The sequence below is a fragment of the Fusarium venenatum genome (assembly GCF_020744135.1).
Source record: "Fusarium venenatum strain MPI-CAGE-CH-0201 chromosome Unknown EDB82scaffold_1, whole genome shotgun sequence".
Taxonomy (NCBI): domain Eukaryota; kingdom Fungi; phylum Ascomycota; class Sordariomycetes; order Hypocreales; family Nectriaceae; genus Fusarium; species Fusarium venenatum.
In genome coordinates, this window is record NW_027072129.1 from 5,371,101 (window position 1) to 5,390,515 (window position 19,415).

The 19,415-nt window shown below is 48.3% G+C and overlaps 4 protein-coding genes across 4 annotated transcripts; 2 read left to right on the forward strand and 2 right to left on the reverse strand.

Moving 5' to 3' along the window:
- Positions 1-1,742: 1,742 nt before the first annotated feature.
- Positions 1,743-9,634, reverse strand: EDB82DRAFT_422494 (putative polyketide synthase; the record flags this gene model as incomplete). The annotated part of the gene is made up of 5 exons (XM_065607617.1): positions 1,743-2,582; positions 2,635-2,961; positions 3,033-8,283; positions 8,339-8,388; positions 8,444-9,634. The coding sequence occupies 5 exons, from the start codon at positions 9,632-9,634 to the stop codon at positions 1,743-1,745; spliced, it is 7,659 nt and encodes a 2,552-aa protein (XP_065465617.1).
- Positions 9,635-10,469: 835 nt separating this feature from the next.
- EDB82DRAFT_487154 (Alpha/Beta hydrolase protein) lies at positions 10,470-11,765 on the forward strand. The gene is made up of 3 exons (XM_025730403.2): positions 10,470-10,980; positions 11,037-11,470; positions 11,520-11,765. Exons 1-3 carry the CDS (start codon positions 10,743-10,745, stop codon positions 11,595-11,597), a joined length of 750 nt encoding a protein of 249 aa, XP_025589531.1. The 5' UTR covers positions 10,470-10,742; the 3' UTR covers positions 11,598-11,765.
- EDB82DRAFT_487157 (P-loop containing nucleoside triphosphate hydrolase protein) lies at positions 11,766-16,285 on the reverse strand. The gene is made up of 4 exons (XM_025730402.2): positions 15,214-16,285; positions 14,347-15,150; positions 12,043-14,277; positions 11,766-11,989 (listed from the first exon to the last, which is right to left on the reverse strand). The coding sequence occupies exons 1-4, from the start codon at positions 16,066-16,068 to the stop codon at positions 11,963-11,965; spliced, it is 3,921 nt and encodes a 1,306-aa protein (XP_025589530.2). The 5' UTR covers positions 16,069-16,285; the 3' UTR covers positions 11,766-11,962.
- A 451-nt stretch (positions 16,286-16,736) lies between these two features.
- Positions 16,737-19,018, forward strand: EDB82DRAFT_487159 (putative AMP dependent ligase/synthetase). Its single transcript, XM_025730401.2, has 6 exons — positions 16,737-17,118; positions 17,173-17,571; positions 17,640-17,885; positions 17,970-18,132; positions 18,182-18,513; positions 18,582-19,018. The coding sequence occupies exons 1-6, from the start codon at positions 16,852-16,854 to the stop codon at positions 18,906-18,908; spliced, it is 1,734 nt and encodes a 577-aa protein (XP_025589529.2). The 5' UTR covers positions 16,737-16,851; the 3' UTR covers positions 18,909-19,018.
- The last annotated feature ends 397 nt before the right edge of the window (positions 19,019-19,415 follow it).

The following is a 19,415-nucleotide window of genomic DNA, read 5'->3' on the forward strand; positions in this document are numbered from 1 at the left end:
CTGCATTGCATATCAGGCATGCACGTTCACAGTTCGTCATCCTAAAGAACTAACTAAGCTATTCTATTAGTCACCAAAACGGCGTGTAGATGCTTTCGACATACTCCGTAGCACAGGAGAAATAAGACATCTACTTGCTCAAGAGGCTACTTGTAATAGAAAAGATGACCTACAAACCACAAGGTACAAAAATAAATAACGTAAGAGTATACATACCTAGTCTGAACGGCATAAGTTGACTAACTGATTTCGTCTCTTATGCTTCGATCGGCCAACTTTTTCTAATACCCTGAGGATAGGGTTCCCTCTGATGCATGAAACCTTACGAGTCTGACATGAGTATGTATGTAGTTATAAGAAAGACAGGGGAGCTGAGGGAATTAACACATATATACTATCTCCTTACTTCGTCCGTGGTACAAGTGTCAATACTTATGGAGCTTAAAGTTTACTATGACAAGCCAATAGGGTTGTATGAGATAAAGGATTCAGATAAGTCTGTATCTTGCATTCCCAATAGACACAGAACAGTGACATTGAATTCAGCTATAGCTATTAGCTGAAGAAAGTGATGCTGAAGTCTTTGGCCAAAATCTCGTGTTTGTGGATTTGGCAAGACTCTACAAGTCTCGACGCCACTCACTGTATGTACGTTGTAAGAGATGTTTTCTCAATACGAGAAGCTGCCCTGGCTAGCGTAGCAGTGAGTCGGAGGGACTTTCTGTGAGAGTTTGCCCTATATATGGATGCGTATGTAGGGATTTGGGCCTAGATCTTGTCTCCTCTAACGTAGAATTAGTCTCCATATTTCGCCTTTGCGGAGTTTTCATCCCTATCCTCCGGCTCTAGTTCCGGCGAATTGCAGAGGAAGGGGACCGAGGGGGCCAATGCATGTAAATATGACCGTTTTTTCTGATGACACCGTTACAAATCTTGCATCCTGACCCGTCCCGCTTTGGCACTGATCCCTGTCCTCGAACTCGATGGGATCTTACGCAGCGAGAAAGTTCACGTTGCATCCTTTGTATGTCGTAGGATGTAGTGCATTCAGGTAACAGTGGAGTCAAATGGAATGAAAATTTTCAATTGGCGCATAATTCTAGTTCAATTACAAAGTCTTCCGACATGCTGGGGTTTTCTCCACTGATGATAAATGCACCGTAGTATTGTTCATCTGGGGTTGTTGTCTTGACCCGTCTTGTTGGGAATATTGACTCACTTCCTTTTTAGCCAATCATGTCTGAAACCAAGAACCAGAAACTCATCTCGAATCAATGTAGCACACAGACTATTCCGTACTATGTAGATACACTAGAATAGATAGTACTTGACGCTACAGAAGTCACTAGTGGAATAGCTCTGTTACCTTGAGCTGGCCCGCCCTACCCATAGACGCTCTGGTTGGCGTCTAAAGGTCGGGAACGTTGTTAGTTAGTCTACGGTTATTGGCTAGTCTACGGATATCGAAAGGTGTTTACCCAGGGCCAGGGCTTAATTACCCGTCAGTGTATGTATCTTCATGGCTGAGATGAACCCTGCTACCGTCTCATCAACCCTGTGGGTGTGAGTGAGTTTGCACAGCTAGGTTCCTACGGATACTGCAATCGGATTCTACTTTTCATATCCGTACGACATTGGCCTGGAAACCAAGGGATCATGGACGTTAGACGAGCCATCTTGGTGAAGGAAATAAGAAAATAATCAATTCTTGTACTCAATATCCATCACGACTATACTGAATTTTAGGCCAACTTTAAGACAGCCTCCTGAAGCTTGGCTGGGACCAATCTTGACTTTCCTGCAACCAAGTGGATGAGCTCCTCAATGCTCCTAGACTCACGAATCAAGAGAAGAGAGACATCGGCTGCTACAATTGCCACAACCCAATTGCGCAACTCCACCGCCACCAATGAGTCGACACCATAGGAATCCAGCGTCCTGTGAGGAAGGATTCGATCCACCGGAGTGACGGTCAACTTGCTCAACTCTGCTAGAACCGCTTGTCCCACAGCCTCGAGAGCCTCCTCGGCTGTCTTTGCACTCCTGATGTGGCCAATGTGATCTGCATCACCGCCACTACCGTCACCCAACGCCGCCACACCATTAGCAGAGTCTTTGACCAAATGCGAGATTCGCCTCTGCTCTAACCATTCAGCGTTGTTGGGACTGGCCTCAGCCATTACACCAATGCTGGCTTGGCAATCTGGCCCGTCGTTGCTAAGAGCATAATCGAGCGTCGCAAGGAGCTCAGCAACGGAGATGAAAGAGAAGCCCTGGCGTTTCATGTTGGAGAAGACAGCCGGAGCCTCACTTACAAAGCCAGCATCGCTAACGACTCCAACATCGACCGCAAATGAGGCTCGGCCTTGGCTTCGGCGGTAGTGCATGAAAGCATCCTGGAAAGTACAGGCTGCGGCATAGTTCGCCTGAGCTTGATGGCCGATGATTCCAGCAATAGAAGACAAAACGACGAAGAAGTCCATGTCTTTTGGCAGAACCTCATCTAGGTTTCGGGTGCCCGCAACCTTGGGTGCTAGCGATGATACCCATTGCTGATGGGTCATCTGATCAAACATGGCATCCTAATATCACATAAGTCAGTTATTGCAGAGAATTGAACGTTGAACTACTCACCTCGAGAGCCATGGCGGCATTGATGACACCGCGAACTGGGTTCAGTCCGTCAACATCCTGAAGCTCTTTTACCACAGCTTCCAGAGCCTCCTTGGAAGATATATCGCAAGACTTGGCGACAATTGTCACGCCTATACTGTGCATCTCCTCGATACAAGTCTTTGCAGCAGGGGTCTTGGCCCCCGATCGAGACATGGTCACAATAGTCTTTGCGCCTCTTGAAGCAAGCCATCTGATGAGACGAACTCCAAGGCCACCAAAGCCACCAACCAAAAGATAGGTGGCGTCCGGCAGGAGCTTTGGAATGTTGGGGGTTGCTGGAAGAGCCTGTTCATTTCGTTGTATTAGTATGCATTTCTTGTGGTTAAACTTGGAAGTTGAGTAGATATTTCACGTACCAAAACAGTCTCGCCTTGATCGATTGTCAAGATGACTTTGCCCATATGCTTTCCAGCCGAAATGAGGCGGAAGGCGGACTCAATTTCTCCCAGCTTGTACAGCTGGAGATTTACTTCATCCTTCAATTGTCCGCTTGCCACCAATTCGACTACATCATTGAGCAATCGGTGAACAAGTGGCTTGTCCTCATTAATCATCTGGACTAGATCAACACATGCAAAGGTGATGTTTTGAAGCAAGAACTTGGTTGGCATCAATGCGTCGTCGAGGAAATCCTTCTTGCCAATCTCAATGAAGCGACCAAAGGACGTGAGGCACTCCAGAGACTCTCGGAATAGCTCACCGGCCAAAGAGTTCAAGATGACATTGACGCCCTTGTTATTGGTAGCGGCACGAAGGGCAGGGCCGAAGGCGGAAGAGCGACTTGTAAAGATATGGCTAGGGTCGACGCCCATGCTTTCAAGACGTTCACGCTTCTCCTGTGAACCGCAAGTAGCATACACCACGGCCCCAAGATGTTGAGCCAGGATGACAGCGGCTTGACCGACCGCTCCAGCAGCAGCATGAACCAAAATGGACTCTCCCGCTTTGAGCTTGGCAACGTTGACAAGTGAGTGATATGTCGTTGCCCACACGATCGGCAAAGATGCACCTTGCGCAAACGAGACATTGTCTGGGATCTTTGCACAATGCTGCCCATCGACAATAGGGTAGTTGTTGTAAGACTGAGCATAGTAGCTGCAGACTCGATCACCAACTGAATAGCGCGATGTCATGTTGCTGCCGACCTCGACCACTGTACCGGCACAGTCGTTCATCATGGTCCCAGCACCGCCGAGTCCACCAGTAGCAATGAGAACGTCACGGAAGTTGATACTGGCAGCACGACACTCAATGCGAACTTCGTCTGGTGCCAAGCTGCGCGCATGTTGATGGTCGTCTACCCATCGGAAGGTCTCGAGTAGTCCATCCACGCCGAGCTCGACCTTGAGTGGGCGTGAAGGATTCAGGAACTCGGTCTGCTCAGGCTTGCTTCTTCTAGTAGAGCGTGCTACACTCTCCTCGAGATTGACATTAGGGAATAGTCGATTCACGTGCAATTGTCCCTTGCGCTCAGCAAACTCATAGTCAGCATCAGAGATAGTGCGATCAAAGTCGAATGTCTCTGAGGTCAGGAGTTGAGCTAGCACCCGGCTCAGCTCGTTGGCATCGTGATTGATACTTGGGTCAAGATCGAGCGTGATGTATCGGATGTCGTGTTGTTCTAATCTCATAGATCGGGCGAAGCCAACGGCCAAAGCTCCTTCGGGAACAACTGAGCTACCAGTTGCGCCTCGAGAAACCAATAGCAGACCCTTGCAGGACAAAGCACACTTTTGGAACTTCTCCCATAGGGATGCGTCCATGCGACCCGCGAGAGCCTCGATTGTCTCAGGATCTATCACAACCACAGTGCTGTCGATATCTTTTATGCTTTCCAAGGTGCCGGTCGTGATTTGTCGCAAGCTAAGCTCGGGTCTCTGTCCGAGGTGTTCAGCGACATTGTCAAGATAACCTGCTGAAGAATCGGCAAATAGACCGGTCGCGAAATGCAGTGAAGTCTCATTAAGATGATCACGTTGAGACTCAACCGGAGTCTTGGCAAAGATGACACTAATCGTGCCTCCTTCAGATGTAGCATAGTCGCCCACAATGATTGGATCTGGCTGATAGCCTTGTTCTGCCAACACTTGCTTCCAGTCATCCTCTGATAGAATGGCGGTGGATTCTCGCCCTTCGTCAACACCGGACCACCATCCGGAAAGGGAACCAAAGATGAGTTGGTAGAAGGGATCACCGTTGGTAATCTCCATAAGAACCAGCGTTCCGCCCGGACGAAGGAGTTGACGAATGTGCTCCAGAGATGATGCGATGCTGGGAGTAGCGTGAACGACATTGCATGCAACGATTATATCGTAGCTGCCAGGTTCGAAACCTTGGGTTTCAGGGTTCTGGGCGAGATCGAAGGCCTCATAATTGACATTTTGGCCATACTGACCCAAACGCTCGCGGGCGGCAGCAAAGAAAGCTGTCGAAAGATCCGTAAAGTCGTACTGCGCGACCAACGGATGGCTTTGATGAGACAATGCCTGTAGCAAAGGTAAGGTAGCGGAAGCTGTACCACCTCCAACCTCAAGCATTTTCAACGCTGGATTGTACAAGCCGATAGTCTTGCAGTAAGCACTAATCTGTGTATAACAACGTTGATTGCGTTCCTCTGAGTACAATCTTCCGAGCATATCATCGGTGGACAGAAGGGAAAGAGAGTTGACCTCGCCTGTTAGAAGCTGCTCGAGATTCTCTCCGATGATCTCTACTGCGTCAAAGCCAACAAACTTTTCCGACTTTGTTGCCTCTCTAGCCTCGGATACTGTCTCAGCAGAATCAGGTTCTGTGGCCAAAAATGATTTCATCCAGTTGTACCAAGGCTGCTGATGACCAGAGGCAACTTGGTCTGGCTGGATCTTGTTGAGAGCCCGTTCTACGTGAGCTCGAACATCTGCGTAGAGGACGATATTGCGCTGTCTAGCAGATCCAGCAGGGACCGAGTTGATGCAATTGTCGATGATCTGTTCCCGTGTAATGCTTGGATAATGACCTACCCACTCTGGGCTGTGAGCCAATTGATGAGGCCGCGTGGTTATTACATCACTGGGAAGTTGAGCGGTCCTCAATCCATGGAAGCTCATGACGGACTCTCCGTTCAACTCAACCTGGGCGCTCCAACAAGAACCTTCCTCCCGGGAGACAGAATAAGTGCGCAATTCCGCGCCTTCAGGAACTTGTATAGCAGTTGAGACAGTAAACTGTTCAAGGAAAGTAGGCACCACAGGCGCCTTAACCTCCTGCTCAACTAGGACACTGGCGACTAGGCCGTGGAAAATAGTTGAGTCAAGCATGCCTGGATGCACAACATATGTTGACGGCCCGAATGGATGAGCCGAACTCAACAGGGTTGGCATTTTGTTGGTGGCCACACTCAAATCGGTTCTTGCTTGAAGATTCACGACATTGTCGAACGGAGCGTACCATTCCATGCCAACTTGACGTGCAGTGGCATACAACCGATTGGGAGTGATGTGATGGGGAACCGAGGCGGCGATGCGGTCCTTGACTCCAGTTGTGTCCTTGAGAGCATCTGCAAGGATACTTTCATCGACAACAGTGCGAATGCGACCTCGGCAATGTTCACTCCATCCTTTACCAGGTGATATCGAAAAGACTCGGAACTCTTTCCAGTCTTGCCATGAGTTCCTTGCGCTTCTCGCTTCGGGTCGCAGAGACAGGCAGATCTCGGTATCCGCATCGTCCTCTCTGAGTACAAGAGCTTTCGAAAAGCTAGTGTTGCGGAATGAATAGCCGGCAGTCGCCTTAGGCTGATTCTCAGTCTCAAATGCCGTGAAGCGGCGCATAGCTTCCATGGCCATTGCCAGATAACCGGCTGCTGGGAAGATAACTTGACCTTGCACAACGTGATGTTGCAGCCAAGGGAGCTCCTTCAGCCTCAAGAAACGGCGCCACCTGGGCTCAGTATGATTAACATCGGCGGACAGGTTGCCCAGAAGCTCATGAGGGAGGAACTGTCGGTGAGTGAACTCATGGGATATACGGCCATCATGCCAGAGACGCTGGTCATGGTTGAATGCATAGGGCGGCAAATCATTCAGGATGGATGGCAAGCTTGTGCGGAATCCGACGTTTGCATAATGGAGGTCAACAGGGGCACCCAGGGCAAACAGATCAGCCAGGGTGCGCAGCATGTTTTCGGCTGCGCTTGCCTTTCTCTTTAGACAAGACAGGTATTGGATGCGAACTGAAGATCCCAGTCCCTTCAATGTTTCCTTGACTGCACCTTGCATTGTCGCATGAGGGCCTATCTCGAGAAGGAGATCGACCTGAGGACTATGCTGTGATGTCCCATCATGTTCATCGCCTACCATGATACCCCTCAGAGCTCCAGCGAAGAGAACTGGCGACACAAGGTTTCGAGCCCAGTACTCCCCATCCAACAGGAAACCGGCTGGCAGTTTCTTTCCTAGCAGCGAGGACATCATGGTAACTGATGCATCCACGGGGCGTGGCTGAATATGCGCGATGGCGGATCGGTACTCTTCCTCCATCGCCTGCATCATCTGTGAGTGATACGCAGCTCCCTGTGTCTTTAACTTGCGATTGAAAACATCATCGTCCTGGAGAAGTTCGGCGATGGCATTAATAGCTTCGCTGTCGCCAGAAAGCGTGACACTTGTTGGACTATTGTAGCAAGCGATCTTCACATTGGCTTTGGTAGTTGCCTTGACCTGTTCAATGTAGTCTTGAATTGTATCAGGTGATGAGCCCACGGCAAGCATACCACCGGAAATGCCAGTACGGATCAACTGAGATGTGAGACGACCACGATGATACGCCACTGTCAGTGCGTCTTCAAAGGAGAGGGCACCAGCAGCATAAGCCGCAGCAATTTCTCCACTAGAGTGACCAACAACGGACGTCGGACGCATCTTCACAGCGACCAGCGTATCGACTAGAGCTAGCTGAATGGCAGTCGAGAGAGTCTGTCCATATTCTGGCTCATCAACATGTGAGTCCTGAGCCTTTTCATGGCCCAGCTCGGTAAGAAGATCCCATTGACATCCCATAGTCTTGAGATGGGCGTTGGCTCTGTCCAGAGATTGACGGAAAGGTGTCCAAGACTTGATCATTTCCCGGCCCATGTTATAGTATTGGGCCCCTTGACCTCCAAAGACATATCCGACGCGAGCTCCTGCCTTGACAGGTGCTCTGATTGCGACAGGTGTCTGCTGCAGGACATCAAGCTGTGCAAGCAAGTCCTCTCCGTCATAAGCAATGATAGAAGAACTGTAGTCATGGACAGTGCGTTTGTTGACCGACACAGCCAGCTTATCAAGAAACTCATCCGAGTCCTCCAACAGAGATGCTGGAAGTTTAGTAAGATATTGTGCAAGGCGCTCTGCATTTTGATGGCAGCTCTGCTCTTCAGCACCGCTCAACACGAAAACACGAGGCCTTTCCGAGGCAATATCGGATATGCTCTCAGTATTGTGGAAGCCATTAGTGCCATTAGTACCATTTGAGCCGTTGGTGCCATTGTGATGATGGGCACCATTTGTACCGTTCGTACCGTTGCTGTAATTATGTTCGCCCGCGCGATCGACAATCACATGAGCGTTCGTGCCTCCATATCCAAAACTACCAAGTAAATTAGCAATGAAGGACTTCGATAAAATTGGACTATTTCCTTTACCTATTCACAGAGATGCGGTGAAGTGGCTTCTCCTCGAAGCGAGTCGGGATCTGAGACAAGAGTTAGCCTGTCCGTTTTCTGCTGAATTATCTCTGATAAACTTACCTGTAGATTCCATTTATCCAGCGGGATCTTGGGGTTCGGCTTCTCATAATTAACCTGAGGGGGGATAGCCTGGTTCTCGAGCATCAAGACGGACTTGATCAGTCCCGCAATACCAGCGGCACTTTCCGTGTGACCGATGTTTCCTTTAACTGAAGATAGAGACAGCGGCTCTTGTCCTGGCTTCCTGGTTTGAGCAAGCACAGAAGCAATAGCTTGAGCCTCGATTGGATCACCAACGGCAGTACCTGTTCCGTGGGCCTCGACATAGTCTGTCTCGGTGGGAACCAGCCCAACCTCAGCATACGCCCGTCGGATCAATTCCTCCTGCGCGTTCATACTTGGGACACTGATGCCCTGAGGCGTTCTGCCGTCTTGGTTCAATGCGGAGTTTCGAATCACTGCTCGAATTCGGTCGCCATCCTTGACGGCGAGTGAAAGTGGTTTCAAGACGACGCATCCACAACCTTCTCCTCTTCCATAACCATTGGCGCGATGATCAAATGAGAAAGAACGACCATCGGGCGAGAACATTTTGAGCTTGCTCTGGTACGTAAAACGCTGAGGATCCAGCAAGACGTTGACACCGCCGACAAGACTCATGGTACTCTCACCATTGCGCAGACTCTGCACGGCATTGTGCAATGCGACAAGACTTGATGAGCAGCCCGTGTCGACCGTGAAACTGGGGCCTCTCAGATTGAAGAAGAATGAGACTCTGTTGGATGTAATTGCTGGACCAGCGCCGAGAGTATGATAGAGTTCCTGATATTCTGGATCTCTCGCCAGAACTTCACTGTAGTCTGAACTCCATTGACCAACATACACGCCAGTGTTGGATCCCCAAAGCTGCGGTATGGTCAAGCCAGCATTCTCAAATGCTTCGTACGCAAGCTCTAGAGTAAGACGTTGTTGAGGATCCCAGGCTCGAGCCTCCAGAGGTTTCACTCCAAAGAAGTTGCTGTCAAACTTGGACAGGTCTTCATCCAGGAAGTGACCTCCAGCAGTATTAGTCGTGCTTGCATGAGGATCTCCGCGTTGGTAAAAGGCTTTCATATTAAATCTGTCTTCGGGAACTTCACTCCATGCCGATTTTCCCTCAGAGAGGGTGTCCCACAGACGGGATGGCTCCGAAGCACCACCCGGAAAGCGGCAACTCATGCCAATGATGGCAATTGGCTCTGGAGCTGACATGTTGGGAGCCATTTTGTTCGCAATTAGTTAGGATTGTAGTTTACAGAGACAACATGGAGTATACAGAAAAAATCGGGACGATGTATTATAGTATACAACAGACTACAAGGCTGAGGTGATCAAGAGGTTGATTATACCAGCATGCTTGGTTGTGACTAGAATAGGTAGGCCAAGCCCGGCCCACCATCAATGATAATGACATTCACCGTTCCTATTACGGTTATTCAGCTCCCGTTACCAGTGTCTATCTGCATTCGAACAGGCAATGATAGTGGATGTATTCTCCCATGGCCATAGCCACGGAATCTCCGAACCGAGGCAAAGGATCTTTTTCAAAGAACCCAATGTAACGTTGAACATACCATTGTCAGATATCTATTTCTGGTCGCATAAGCTGTCTACTGAAAGAGGGGTTCTCGCGAAATGTGATTTTCAAACAGAGTCACAGTAACAGTCAGTAGCTAGGAAGCCCATTTGGTGAACCCCGATCAAGTTTAATAGATATTTTTTCACAACAGTTCCTCCTCTTCAAATGACTTCAAGACCATTAATCAAAAGCATTTCCTTCAATCAAGAGATACACTCGTAAGAGCTAAACTAGACATCCTCTAAGGTGATATTTCTCAGTCACGAACGGAGGGAGTGTATTTGAGCCGTTCATTCAGTGCTAGAACTACACCCACCCATGTCAAGAGTTTCCTAATATGGCAGCTATGCAGAGCCTCGAAAGGCAAGATCCCAGCCTAGCGCACCATACCCCTGCTCGTTCCATTACCCCACTTATTACATGAATAACTCTGTCTCAAGATATCATCTCTTTATTGTCATTCTCATTATTGACGGCTTACAGCATACCTATTCGGTATACTTGGTTGAGTACTCAGATCTCATCATTGACCTAGACCACACATGCCTAGCCGTCATGAACGTTCATGGCTTACGACGGGAAATTCCCTCAGTCGATGGAGTCTGTCCCTGTCTTGCTACTGGCAAAGAATCGTTCTCATCAACTAGCCCCACGAGATCATCCGCCAGCCAGGGAGATCTTTTCCTTGTTGCTTCAACCTCCAGTACTATCGTTTTATTGTCACGATAATTACAAGCAACCATGATTCGCCAAATTCAGAAGCGACCTGCTGGGTCGAATGCCAGTCCACTCTTTCTGTTTCACGATGCTAGCGGTACCATTTCTAACTATCTCGCTCTTGGTCTCCTGGGACGTGATGTATACGCCATCGCACACTCGCGTATCAAAGCCAGCAGTGATGAAAGTCTTCAGGATATGAGTCGCCGGTACTATGCTCTCATTAAATCTACAGTCGCAGAAGGAGCTATTCTGCTTGGCGGTATATACACATAGATAAGACATATTCGACGAGGACGTGACTAACGAAAGATCTAGGCTGGTCTCTCGGAGGCATGACTGCACTCCAAGTCGCATGGATCTTCTCTCGAGATCCCAAGGTGGACGTCGCGGGCATTCTCATGATCGATAGCCCCTTCCCTGATTATCGTCATGCACTCTCCCTCGCTCTCGAATCTCCTCCCTCGGAAGATGGTCCAGCCTCGACTCGAAGCGATGTCGAGAAATCCATGTTGCAAACGGTAACAATGTTGCATAAATGGAAAATTCCTGTGTGGCGACGAGAGCCGCAACCCTATACCGTAATGCTGTGTGCTGGCGACGACGTGGATAGTGACCACGTAGCTTTGTCCTTGGTCGACCAGTTCAGAGATAGTCCTACCTTGGGTTGGAACGAGCGAGCTGGGTCTTCAGTTATCAAAGAGAGTTATCCGATCCAGGGTCACCACTTTAGCATCTTTGATCCGAGAAACGTAAGAATCATTTGCTCTTCCTGATGAAGGCAGCTACTAATGGTCGCAGGTTGATTCTGTCACAAAGACAATTGCGACTGTCACAGCAGCCATGGAGATGCTGGCTCCCGAGGACGACGAGGATTAAGTGCAACTTCAACAAATTTTACGTTTTTGTAGTATGGAGTATGGGTTTGAGGGGACTTGGGGTTAATATGACTTTTGAACATTATATAGCACAGGAAAGGATTTGAACTTGAACTTGACAGAAAGTAAAAAGTTACTAGGAAACACTCCTTAAAAAACAGAATGTACATAAAAGATTGTACATTGTATCATTGAATAAGATATTTTACATAATTCAGTCAGTTGACCATTGAAACATTTCCAACAGCGTAAGGTGGGCGCGTCTATGATCGGGCAATGTGTTATGGATTTATAGACTTGGATCGCTATTATTCGAGCATTTAAACTCAAACGCCTGCCCTATCCCCGGATCCCATATCAGACGAACTATTGATCCAGAGCTTGAGTTTGGCACTGAATGGTTTATGGGTTAGCCAACAGATACAAGCGATGACGGGGAAACTTACCATATCCCAGTATATACCACGCTTTTGGAGAAGTTCACTGTGGGTGCCTTTCTCAACAACCATACCTTGATCAAACACAAAAATGATATCAGCATCTTGTATTGTCGCAAGCCGATGTGCCACGGCAACCATAGTTCTTCCTTTTCGCGCCTTCTCAAACGCAGCTTGCACAATCTTCTCCGACTCAGAATCCAACGCTGAGGTGGCTTCGTCAAGCAGGAGAAGTTTCGGATCACGAATCAAGGCACGGGCGATGGCGATACGCTGCTTCTGACCACCAGATAGAGACATGGCACCGATCTCGGTGTTATACCCGTCTGGTAGTGAGACGATAACGTCGTGAATGAAGACGTCGCGACAAACCTCGTGAATTCTTTCCTCTGAGACAGAACTCGGGTCAGACACTCCAAATAGGATATTGTCTCTTATAGTCCCTCGAAAGAGAATGGGCTCTTGAGAAACAAGAGACAAATGCTGTCGATACTGATACACGCCGAAATCGTTGATATTCGTCCCGTTCCAGAGAATCTCGCCATGGTTTGGCTCCAAGTCGTAGAAACGTTCCAGTAAAGAGACTATTGTTGTCTTGCCACACCCGGATGGCCCGACAAGAGCTGCGTACTGACCCTTCTTGATAGTAAGACCAAGGTTGTTGTATATAGAGACATTTCGTGTGGGATATTTGAAGGAAACATTGCGGAGTTCAATTTCCACTCCGCCTTCCGTATCCTCCACCGTCGGGCTACTCTTCGCTGCCTCTTGCGAGGACCGATTAGAGTTTTGAACATCAAGGATACGGTTTGCAGCAGCAGCAGCTTGTGCAGCGCTCGGGGCTACGCCTAGGATTTGACCAGCGTATTCCACGCCGTTGATGATGGCCATGTAAGAGACCATGAAAGCCTCAAGGCTATATTCGCCACTGGAGATTAGCCTACCTCCATACCAGAGGATAAGTGCTTGGCATCCAAGTGTAGCGCTCTCGGCGAAGCCGAAAATAATAGCAGTCCATTGAGCTTTTCGCCGTGCTGCTTCAACATGACCGTCTAATAGTTGCTTATAACGGTTGTTAATAGCAGATTCCATGGTCAGTGATGATACTGTTCGCATAGCTCCGATGGCCTCTGAAGCAAACTGTGAGCTCTCTGCGAATACAGCCGCATTCATTTGGTCGAATTGGAGCTCATGCCGAAACTTCCAAAACCCGGACACCATCATTATAGGAACCGTGACGCATAATCCTACAAGACCAAGCTTCCAGCCAAATGTGAGTGAGATAATGAGGCAGCCGACGATAGTGAAAACGCTGCTGGTTGCGGAAGCCAAGTTCATCCCGAAGACCCCTTCGACTTGTTTGGGATCGCCCGCGATACGCCCAATCAAAGCGCCTGAAGAGCGACTGTCGTCGTCAAAGAAGCGTAGTTCTTGATGTAACATGTCGCGGAGATAACTTTCCCTTGTTGTTGCGCCAACATAATATTGAAGACTCAGGCTGGTCCAACATTGGAAGAAGTAAGCAACACCGACACCTCCTGCTAGCGCGAGCCACATAAATCCCCAAAAGTCGCCCTCTTTCTTCAAATCATCGCTAGGTGAGACAAAGACAATAACGGCTTTGGCAAAGAGCCAGGCTTGGAGCGGGGTGGCTGCGCCAACACCGATGGATGCGATGGCGATAAGGAGAAAAGAGGGCCATTGTGAGCGAAGACCATGAAGCAACTTTACAAAAGACTGTGTTAGTGTCCGTAGTACCTCAGGTTCAACGTCGGGGCTGTTTTTGTTATCGTTGTAAACCTCCAACGGTTGTTCAATGTCGACGGCAGCACTCTTCAGCTCGACATATGTCGTGGATGGGACGTCAGGATCTGTGCCATCCGTGGTTGACGTTGACAGTCGAAGTGATTGTGCCTGGACCAAACTATAGTACACCCCATTTTCGTGCTCCATGAGACTCTTGTGTGTGCCCTCCTCGACAACACGACCCTTGCTGAGCACGACAATATGGTCTGCCTTCTGTATGGTAGAAAGACGATGGGCAATAGTGATAGTTGTACGGGCTTTAGTGGCTTGATCGAGGGCTGCTTGGACTATTTTCTCGCTTTTTGCATCGATTGCAGAGGTGGCTTCATCGAGAATCATAATTTGTGGCTTTTTGATGATGCTGCGGGCAATAGCAATACGCTGCTTCTGGCCGCCAGATAGCTTTGCGCCGCCGTCTCCTACGCGTGTGTCGTACGCCTAGATAGACAATCTCGTGGTTAGAAGAGCTGTTCGTGTCGTAAATACGGATAATTGGTGGAAACTTACATCTGGTAGACGGCAAATGAATTCATGAGCATATGCTTCTTGGCATGCATCATGGACCATTTCCCTTTTCTTAGCCTCGGACTCATTTTCCCATTCGGTACCGAGAAGACCATTCGCGACGTTCTCAAAGATGGAGCTGTTAAACAGAAAAGGTTCTTGTTGAACCAAACCGATCTGTGCCCTCCACCACTTTGCTTCGAGATCATCCAAGCCGTGAACACCAATGCTGATAGATCCGGACAAACCACCAGTCAAGTTGGTCGGTGACATGACGGGTACTTCGTATGTGCTTCGCTCATGTTTTGGCTTGTCATGGCTGTCGAGCTCTCCTTCTTTCGAGGACGGCGGTGTGGCTGCTTCAGGAAGGGCTTGAGAATGCTTCAAAGAGTACCATCTTTCTAGCAGGCCAACAATCGTGCTCTTTCCAGAACCAGATGGACCAACAAGTGCAGTATTCTGACCCGCTTGAATGCGGAACGAAAGACCGTCCAACACTCGAGCTCCGGGCCGGCTTGGATACTCAAAGGTTACATCCTCAAATATTAGATCTTTCGAATTGATGTCAGGTGTGAGAGAGCCCATTGGCGGCAAAGGCGCGTCGATCACTTTGAATAGCTCAGTGGCAGCAACCATAGCTTGACTTATGGCCATAATTGGCTGTTCCAGGTATGAGAAGGCAAATAATATCAGCATAACCGACGTCAACACAATGATGACTACCCCCACGTTCTTTATAACGCCATGGATGAACTGTTGCGTGCCGTACCAGAAAGCAAGACCGAATACACCAAATATGCCAAAGAACTGTATACGCAATCAGCTCGATGCACTTGATTTACAACGATGGAAAAGGAGGTTAAAACATACTACTAAGCCCGTCTGAGCGCCGATAATGGGGGCAACCCTTTGCGATCGCTCCATAGCCTTGGTAACCCATTTACTGTACCTGGAGATGATGCGCTCGTGAGCACCACATGCATTGACTAGCCGAATCCCTTGCAAAGCCTCACTTGCAATGGCCGTGCCTTGTGCATCTGCTTCGAGCGTAGCAGCATTTGCCTTTAGGTATATCGGCACAACGATAGCGATGATGATAGCGATATAGAGAAGTAGTGACGCTGAAACGACCGTCAGACTCCAGCTCCAAGTAAATGCAACAGCTATAGCGGCAATGATGGTGGACACGTATGTCACGAAAGTTCCCAGACGTTCCGATACTCCGATTTGTAAAGTATTGGATGTTGCAGTGATAGCAGTTGCAGCCGAGCCTGGCGGCATTGAGTCAATGACATGGATGGATTGAGCAAATAAAGACCGTAAATAGTGATGGCGAATAGCTGATGATAGACGAATTCCAATCATCCTGAAGCAGAATTTGTTGATCGAGTTTAGAAACCAACGGCCCAAGAAGAGTCCAACAATGTACAAAGACTGTTTTTGCAGCATCGACTTGAAGCTGTCCAAATCCATATTATATGGATCTTGGACCGTGTCGCTGAAATCGCCGACGAGCTGTCCCAGGACAACGTTCATCAACGGCATCGTCACGCCGACTCCAATGGACGCCAGTGCGCCAACCACATACACGCAAAAGTCCCATCTTGTCGCATAAGCAAAAACTCTTAGATAGTTGGTAAGGTTCGATTTCTTCTTGGTCGATTGAGGCTCTGGTACCACTGTTTGTTCGCTGCTTTCACTCTGGCGAGCCTGATGGTTAGCCATTTGGTGTTTTCCTGGACGGTATAGGGGATGGATGGGTAGGATCTGACACCAAGTGAGGAATTAATGGGTCAGGAGAATAAAATTAGACACAAGAAGCTGGTGTTCTGGAACAATGGCCAGCACGCCAGGGATACCGAGTACTGTGGAGTTATCATATCTGAAAGGTTCACGGGGTAGGGTGGCATGCTGGGGAGAGGGAGGTGAAAGCAAATGGATCTGTTATTGACAATAAGAAATAAGGGAATTCCGTAGGAAGATCCAGTGTTATTTACACCAACTCAAGGTAACAAGTGGGGCAGTAAGACTTACAGAATTGTCCTACTTATGCCCCATGCATACCTGGTACATTTGGGGCTCATTTTAGGGCCGTTATTGCTAGGATCAGCTAAGGACTCTTCTAAGAGTTTTGTTGAAAGCTAAGCCAAAATCAAGATGCAGGCTGTATTATCTTATTCTCCGTGGTGTCTAGGCATTTGCATTGAGTATCATGCACCAATGGGCTGGTTGCGATGCATTCGAATCTGGTAATTGTACACGGTAATAATCATTATTGGTTCCAGGGGTTTGTATATGTATGTACTCAAGGATTGCGGGTGATGCCCACTCCGCCTCGTGTACATGGATGGATTCATGCAAAGCGCCAGATGTCGGATAGCGAGAACTAGACATAAATCGTAGGTAGCTAGATTTGCATGTGCGGAAAGCACGAGACTAAATAAAACATCTCCAAAGCGCCTACGTCAGATTAAACCGTGCTTCATTCACTGTTGGTCATCGTTCATCATGATCTTTACTGCACCAGCTTACGCTCCGGCGTTACCATCTCCTCTGCCGCTTCAACAGACAATCGGCGACTTTTGTCTGGCAAAACGGCGTGAAAGACAAGGTGCTTCCGATTCACTCTTCATTGAGGCAGCCATTGATCGAAAATGGACTATCGACGATATTGAAGCTCGCCTTGGCCAGATGGCGGCAGCATTGAGCTCAGCATGGCACATTGCCCCCGAACAGAAGTGGCACAAAACCGTTGCCATCTTGGCTTCGAACTGTGTTGGTAATCTCCAAGTCTTATATCTGAACAAAGTCTAATTGGTCTCTCTCTAGGTCGACACCCTGATTCTATCATGGGCCATCCATCGCATTGGTGGTGGGTGTCTCATGCTACAGCCTACAAGCTCAGCTGATGAAATGGCCGCTCACATGGATCGTGTGCCACCATTTGCCATGTTTGTATCTCAAGATCTTCTTGCTCTCGGAAAAGAAGCCTTTCAGAAGAGCTCTTTGTCTTCGAGTGTGCCATTCTACAGCTTCTCAGAGGCCCCCAAATCTCAGCAGACGGCAGTGCCAGAGACATCGCAAGACTCACCCAAGATGTCTACTCTTGATGATTTGATGGCGGTGGGTAAAGATTTACCTCCACTTGAAAAGACTTCCTTATCAGAAGGCGAAGCAAGTCAACGTGTGGCGTACTACTGTACCACCAGTGGCACATCTGGTTTCCAGGTAAACATCACTCACCCTCATTGCCCTGTAGTGTTTGTTACTGATCGAATTCTTTTGCCATTTTCCAGCGTGTTGTTGCAATCACACATGAGAACATCATTGCCAGCATTCTTCAGGCTGGATTGTTCATAGAGGCCACAAAGGGGCCCGCCTCTGAGGTTACTCTGGCTTTCTTGCCGTTCAACCACATCTACGGTCTCTTGATCACACATACCTTTACATGGCGTGGTGATAGCACTGTGGTTCATAGTGGCTTTAACATGATGGAAATCCTCATTTCCATTGGCAAACATCGTATCAACACGCTTTACCTAGTTAGTATCTCCAACTAAAACGGCATTTGAGATTCAGCCAGGCTCTCAGCAATATCCTAACATAAGCTGATTGCATTGATACAGGTTCCACCCATCATCAACGCTTTATCACGTAATGCGTCTATTTTGGATAGATTCGACATGAGCTCGGTTCGATATATCGTTAACGGTGGCGGACCTCTCACAAAGGAGGCCTTCTTAAAGATGCAAGCCGCGCGCCCAAATTGGCAAATCATTCCAGGATGGGGTACGTCGCATTATCCTCAGAGTCAAGAAATGCCTAACAATTCATCTAGGTCAAACTGAGGGTTGTGGTATTGGATCTCTCTCCTCTCCAAAAGATATTTTCCCAGGGTCGAGTGGAGTTTTGCTTCCTGGCGTCCGCATCCGACTAAGAGATGATGATGGCCGCATCGTCGAAGGTCTTGAGGCGATGGGTGAGATCGAGATCGAATCTCCTAGTGGTCTTCTTGGTTACGTCGACCATGCCGACGAGGCACTCCTCCCTCCCCCTAAAGATGAGGAATTTTGGTGGCCAACTGGAGATGTCGGTCTCTTCCGTATTTCGCCTAATGGCGAGCAACATTTGTTTATCGTTGATCGCATCCGTGATATGATCAAAGTCAAGGTAAGTCACAGAGAAAGCATAGGTATTCCTACTCATGCATTTACCAATTACTGACGTACATTATTCAGGGCAATCAGGTTGCCCCAGGCCAGATCGAGGACCACCTAACCAAGCATGCTGCTGTCGCCGAAACTGCCGTCATCGGTATCGCTGACGAGGTAGCGGGCGAAAGAGCTTTAGCTTTCATCGTTCGAGAGCCTTCATACGCACGCGAAAAGAGCGAGGCCGATCTTCGGAAGATAATACAGGAGCACAACGATCTGGAGCTGCCCGAGGTTTGTCGTCTGCAGGATCGCATCATATTCGTTGATGAACTTCCCAAGAGTGCGAGTGGCAAGATCCTTAAGCGGGAGCTGAGGAAGCAAGTGGCTACGTGGAGTCCTCCGAAGAAGTAAACAGAAGATGCGTTTGTACAAGGGTAATGGACAAAGGTACTTTATAGTATCCAAAAGTTGAAAGCGGAAGCAATCTATCTCATAGCTCAATCGAATCCTTGCAATCGTCATTGTTTATGCTTCAATTCAAGAATGACTGGAAATCACGATTAATGCAACGCCAATTTATTTATCCATATAAACTCCCCAGGAGGTACTTCAGAGTCTACTTTATCTCAATAAGGAAGAAACAAAGGTCCAGGGGCAATTTGTTCACTTTCTTGTTTGGACATCCTTTTGGCATTCATTCTTCGCTTTCGAATGTAGCTACCCTGTACGTAATTGGAACAGAGCTCAAGTGACGAACTATGCAATCACTCGACCGGACAAATAGGTAGATAAGCAGAAATTGACATATTTGTGATTGCAATTTTAAAATTGAATAATAGCTACGCACTGTCACATTTTGATGGTGGGTTGTGACGATGTTTGTAAACTTCCCATGGCTACATAGAGTAGCTCTCCATG

Bases quoted from the DNA above. Each gene is read 5' to 3' on its own strand.
- EDB82DRAFT_487157 (XM_025730402.2), bottom strand. From the start codon at position 16,068: ATGGCTAACCATCAGGCTCGCCAGAGTGAAAGCAGCGAACAAACAGTG. The intron at 14,278-14,346 runs GTAAGTTTCCAC...TTGTCTATCTAG, and splicing joins TCATTTGCCGTCTACCAGAT to GCGTACGACACACGCGTAGG. The intron at 11,990-12,042 runs GTAAGTTTCCCC...TAAACCATTCAG, and splicing joins GTGGTATATACTGGGATATG to TGCCAAACTCAAGCTCTGGA.
- EDB82DRAFT_487154 (XM_025730403.2), top strand. From the start codon at position 10,743: ATGATTCGCCAAATTCAGAAGCGACCTGCTGGGTCGAATGCCAGTCCA. The intron at 10,981-11,036 runs GTATATACACAT...CGAAAGATCTAG, and splicing joins AGGAGCTATTCTGCTTGGCG to GCTGGTCTCTCGGAGGCATG. The intron at 11,471-11,519 runs GTAAGAATCATT...TAATGGTCGCAG, and splicing joins GCATCTTTGATCCGAGAAAC to GTTGATTCTGTCACAAAGAC.
- EDB82DRAFT_487159 (XM_025730401.2), top strand. From the start codon at position 16,852: ATGATCTTTACTGCACCAGCTTACGCTCCGGCGTTACCATCTCCTCTG. The intron at 17,119-17,172 runs GTTGGTAATCTC...GTCTCTCTCTAG, and splicing joins CCATCTTGGCTTCGAACTGT to GTCGACACCCTGATTCTATC. The intron at 18,133-18,181 runs GTACGTCGCATT...CAATTCATCTAG, and splicing joins GCAAATCATTCCAGGATGGG to GTCAAACTGAGGGTTGTGGT.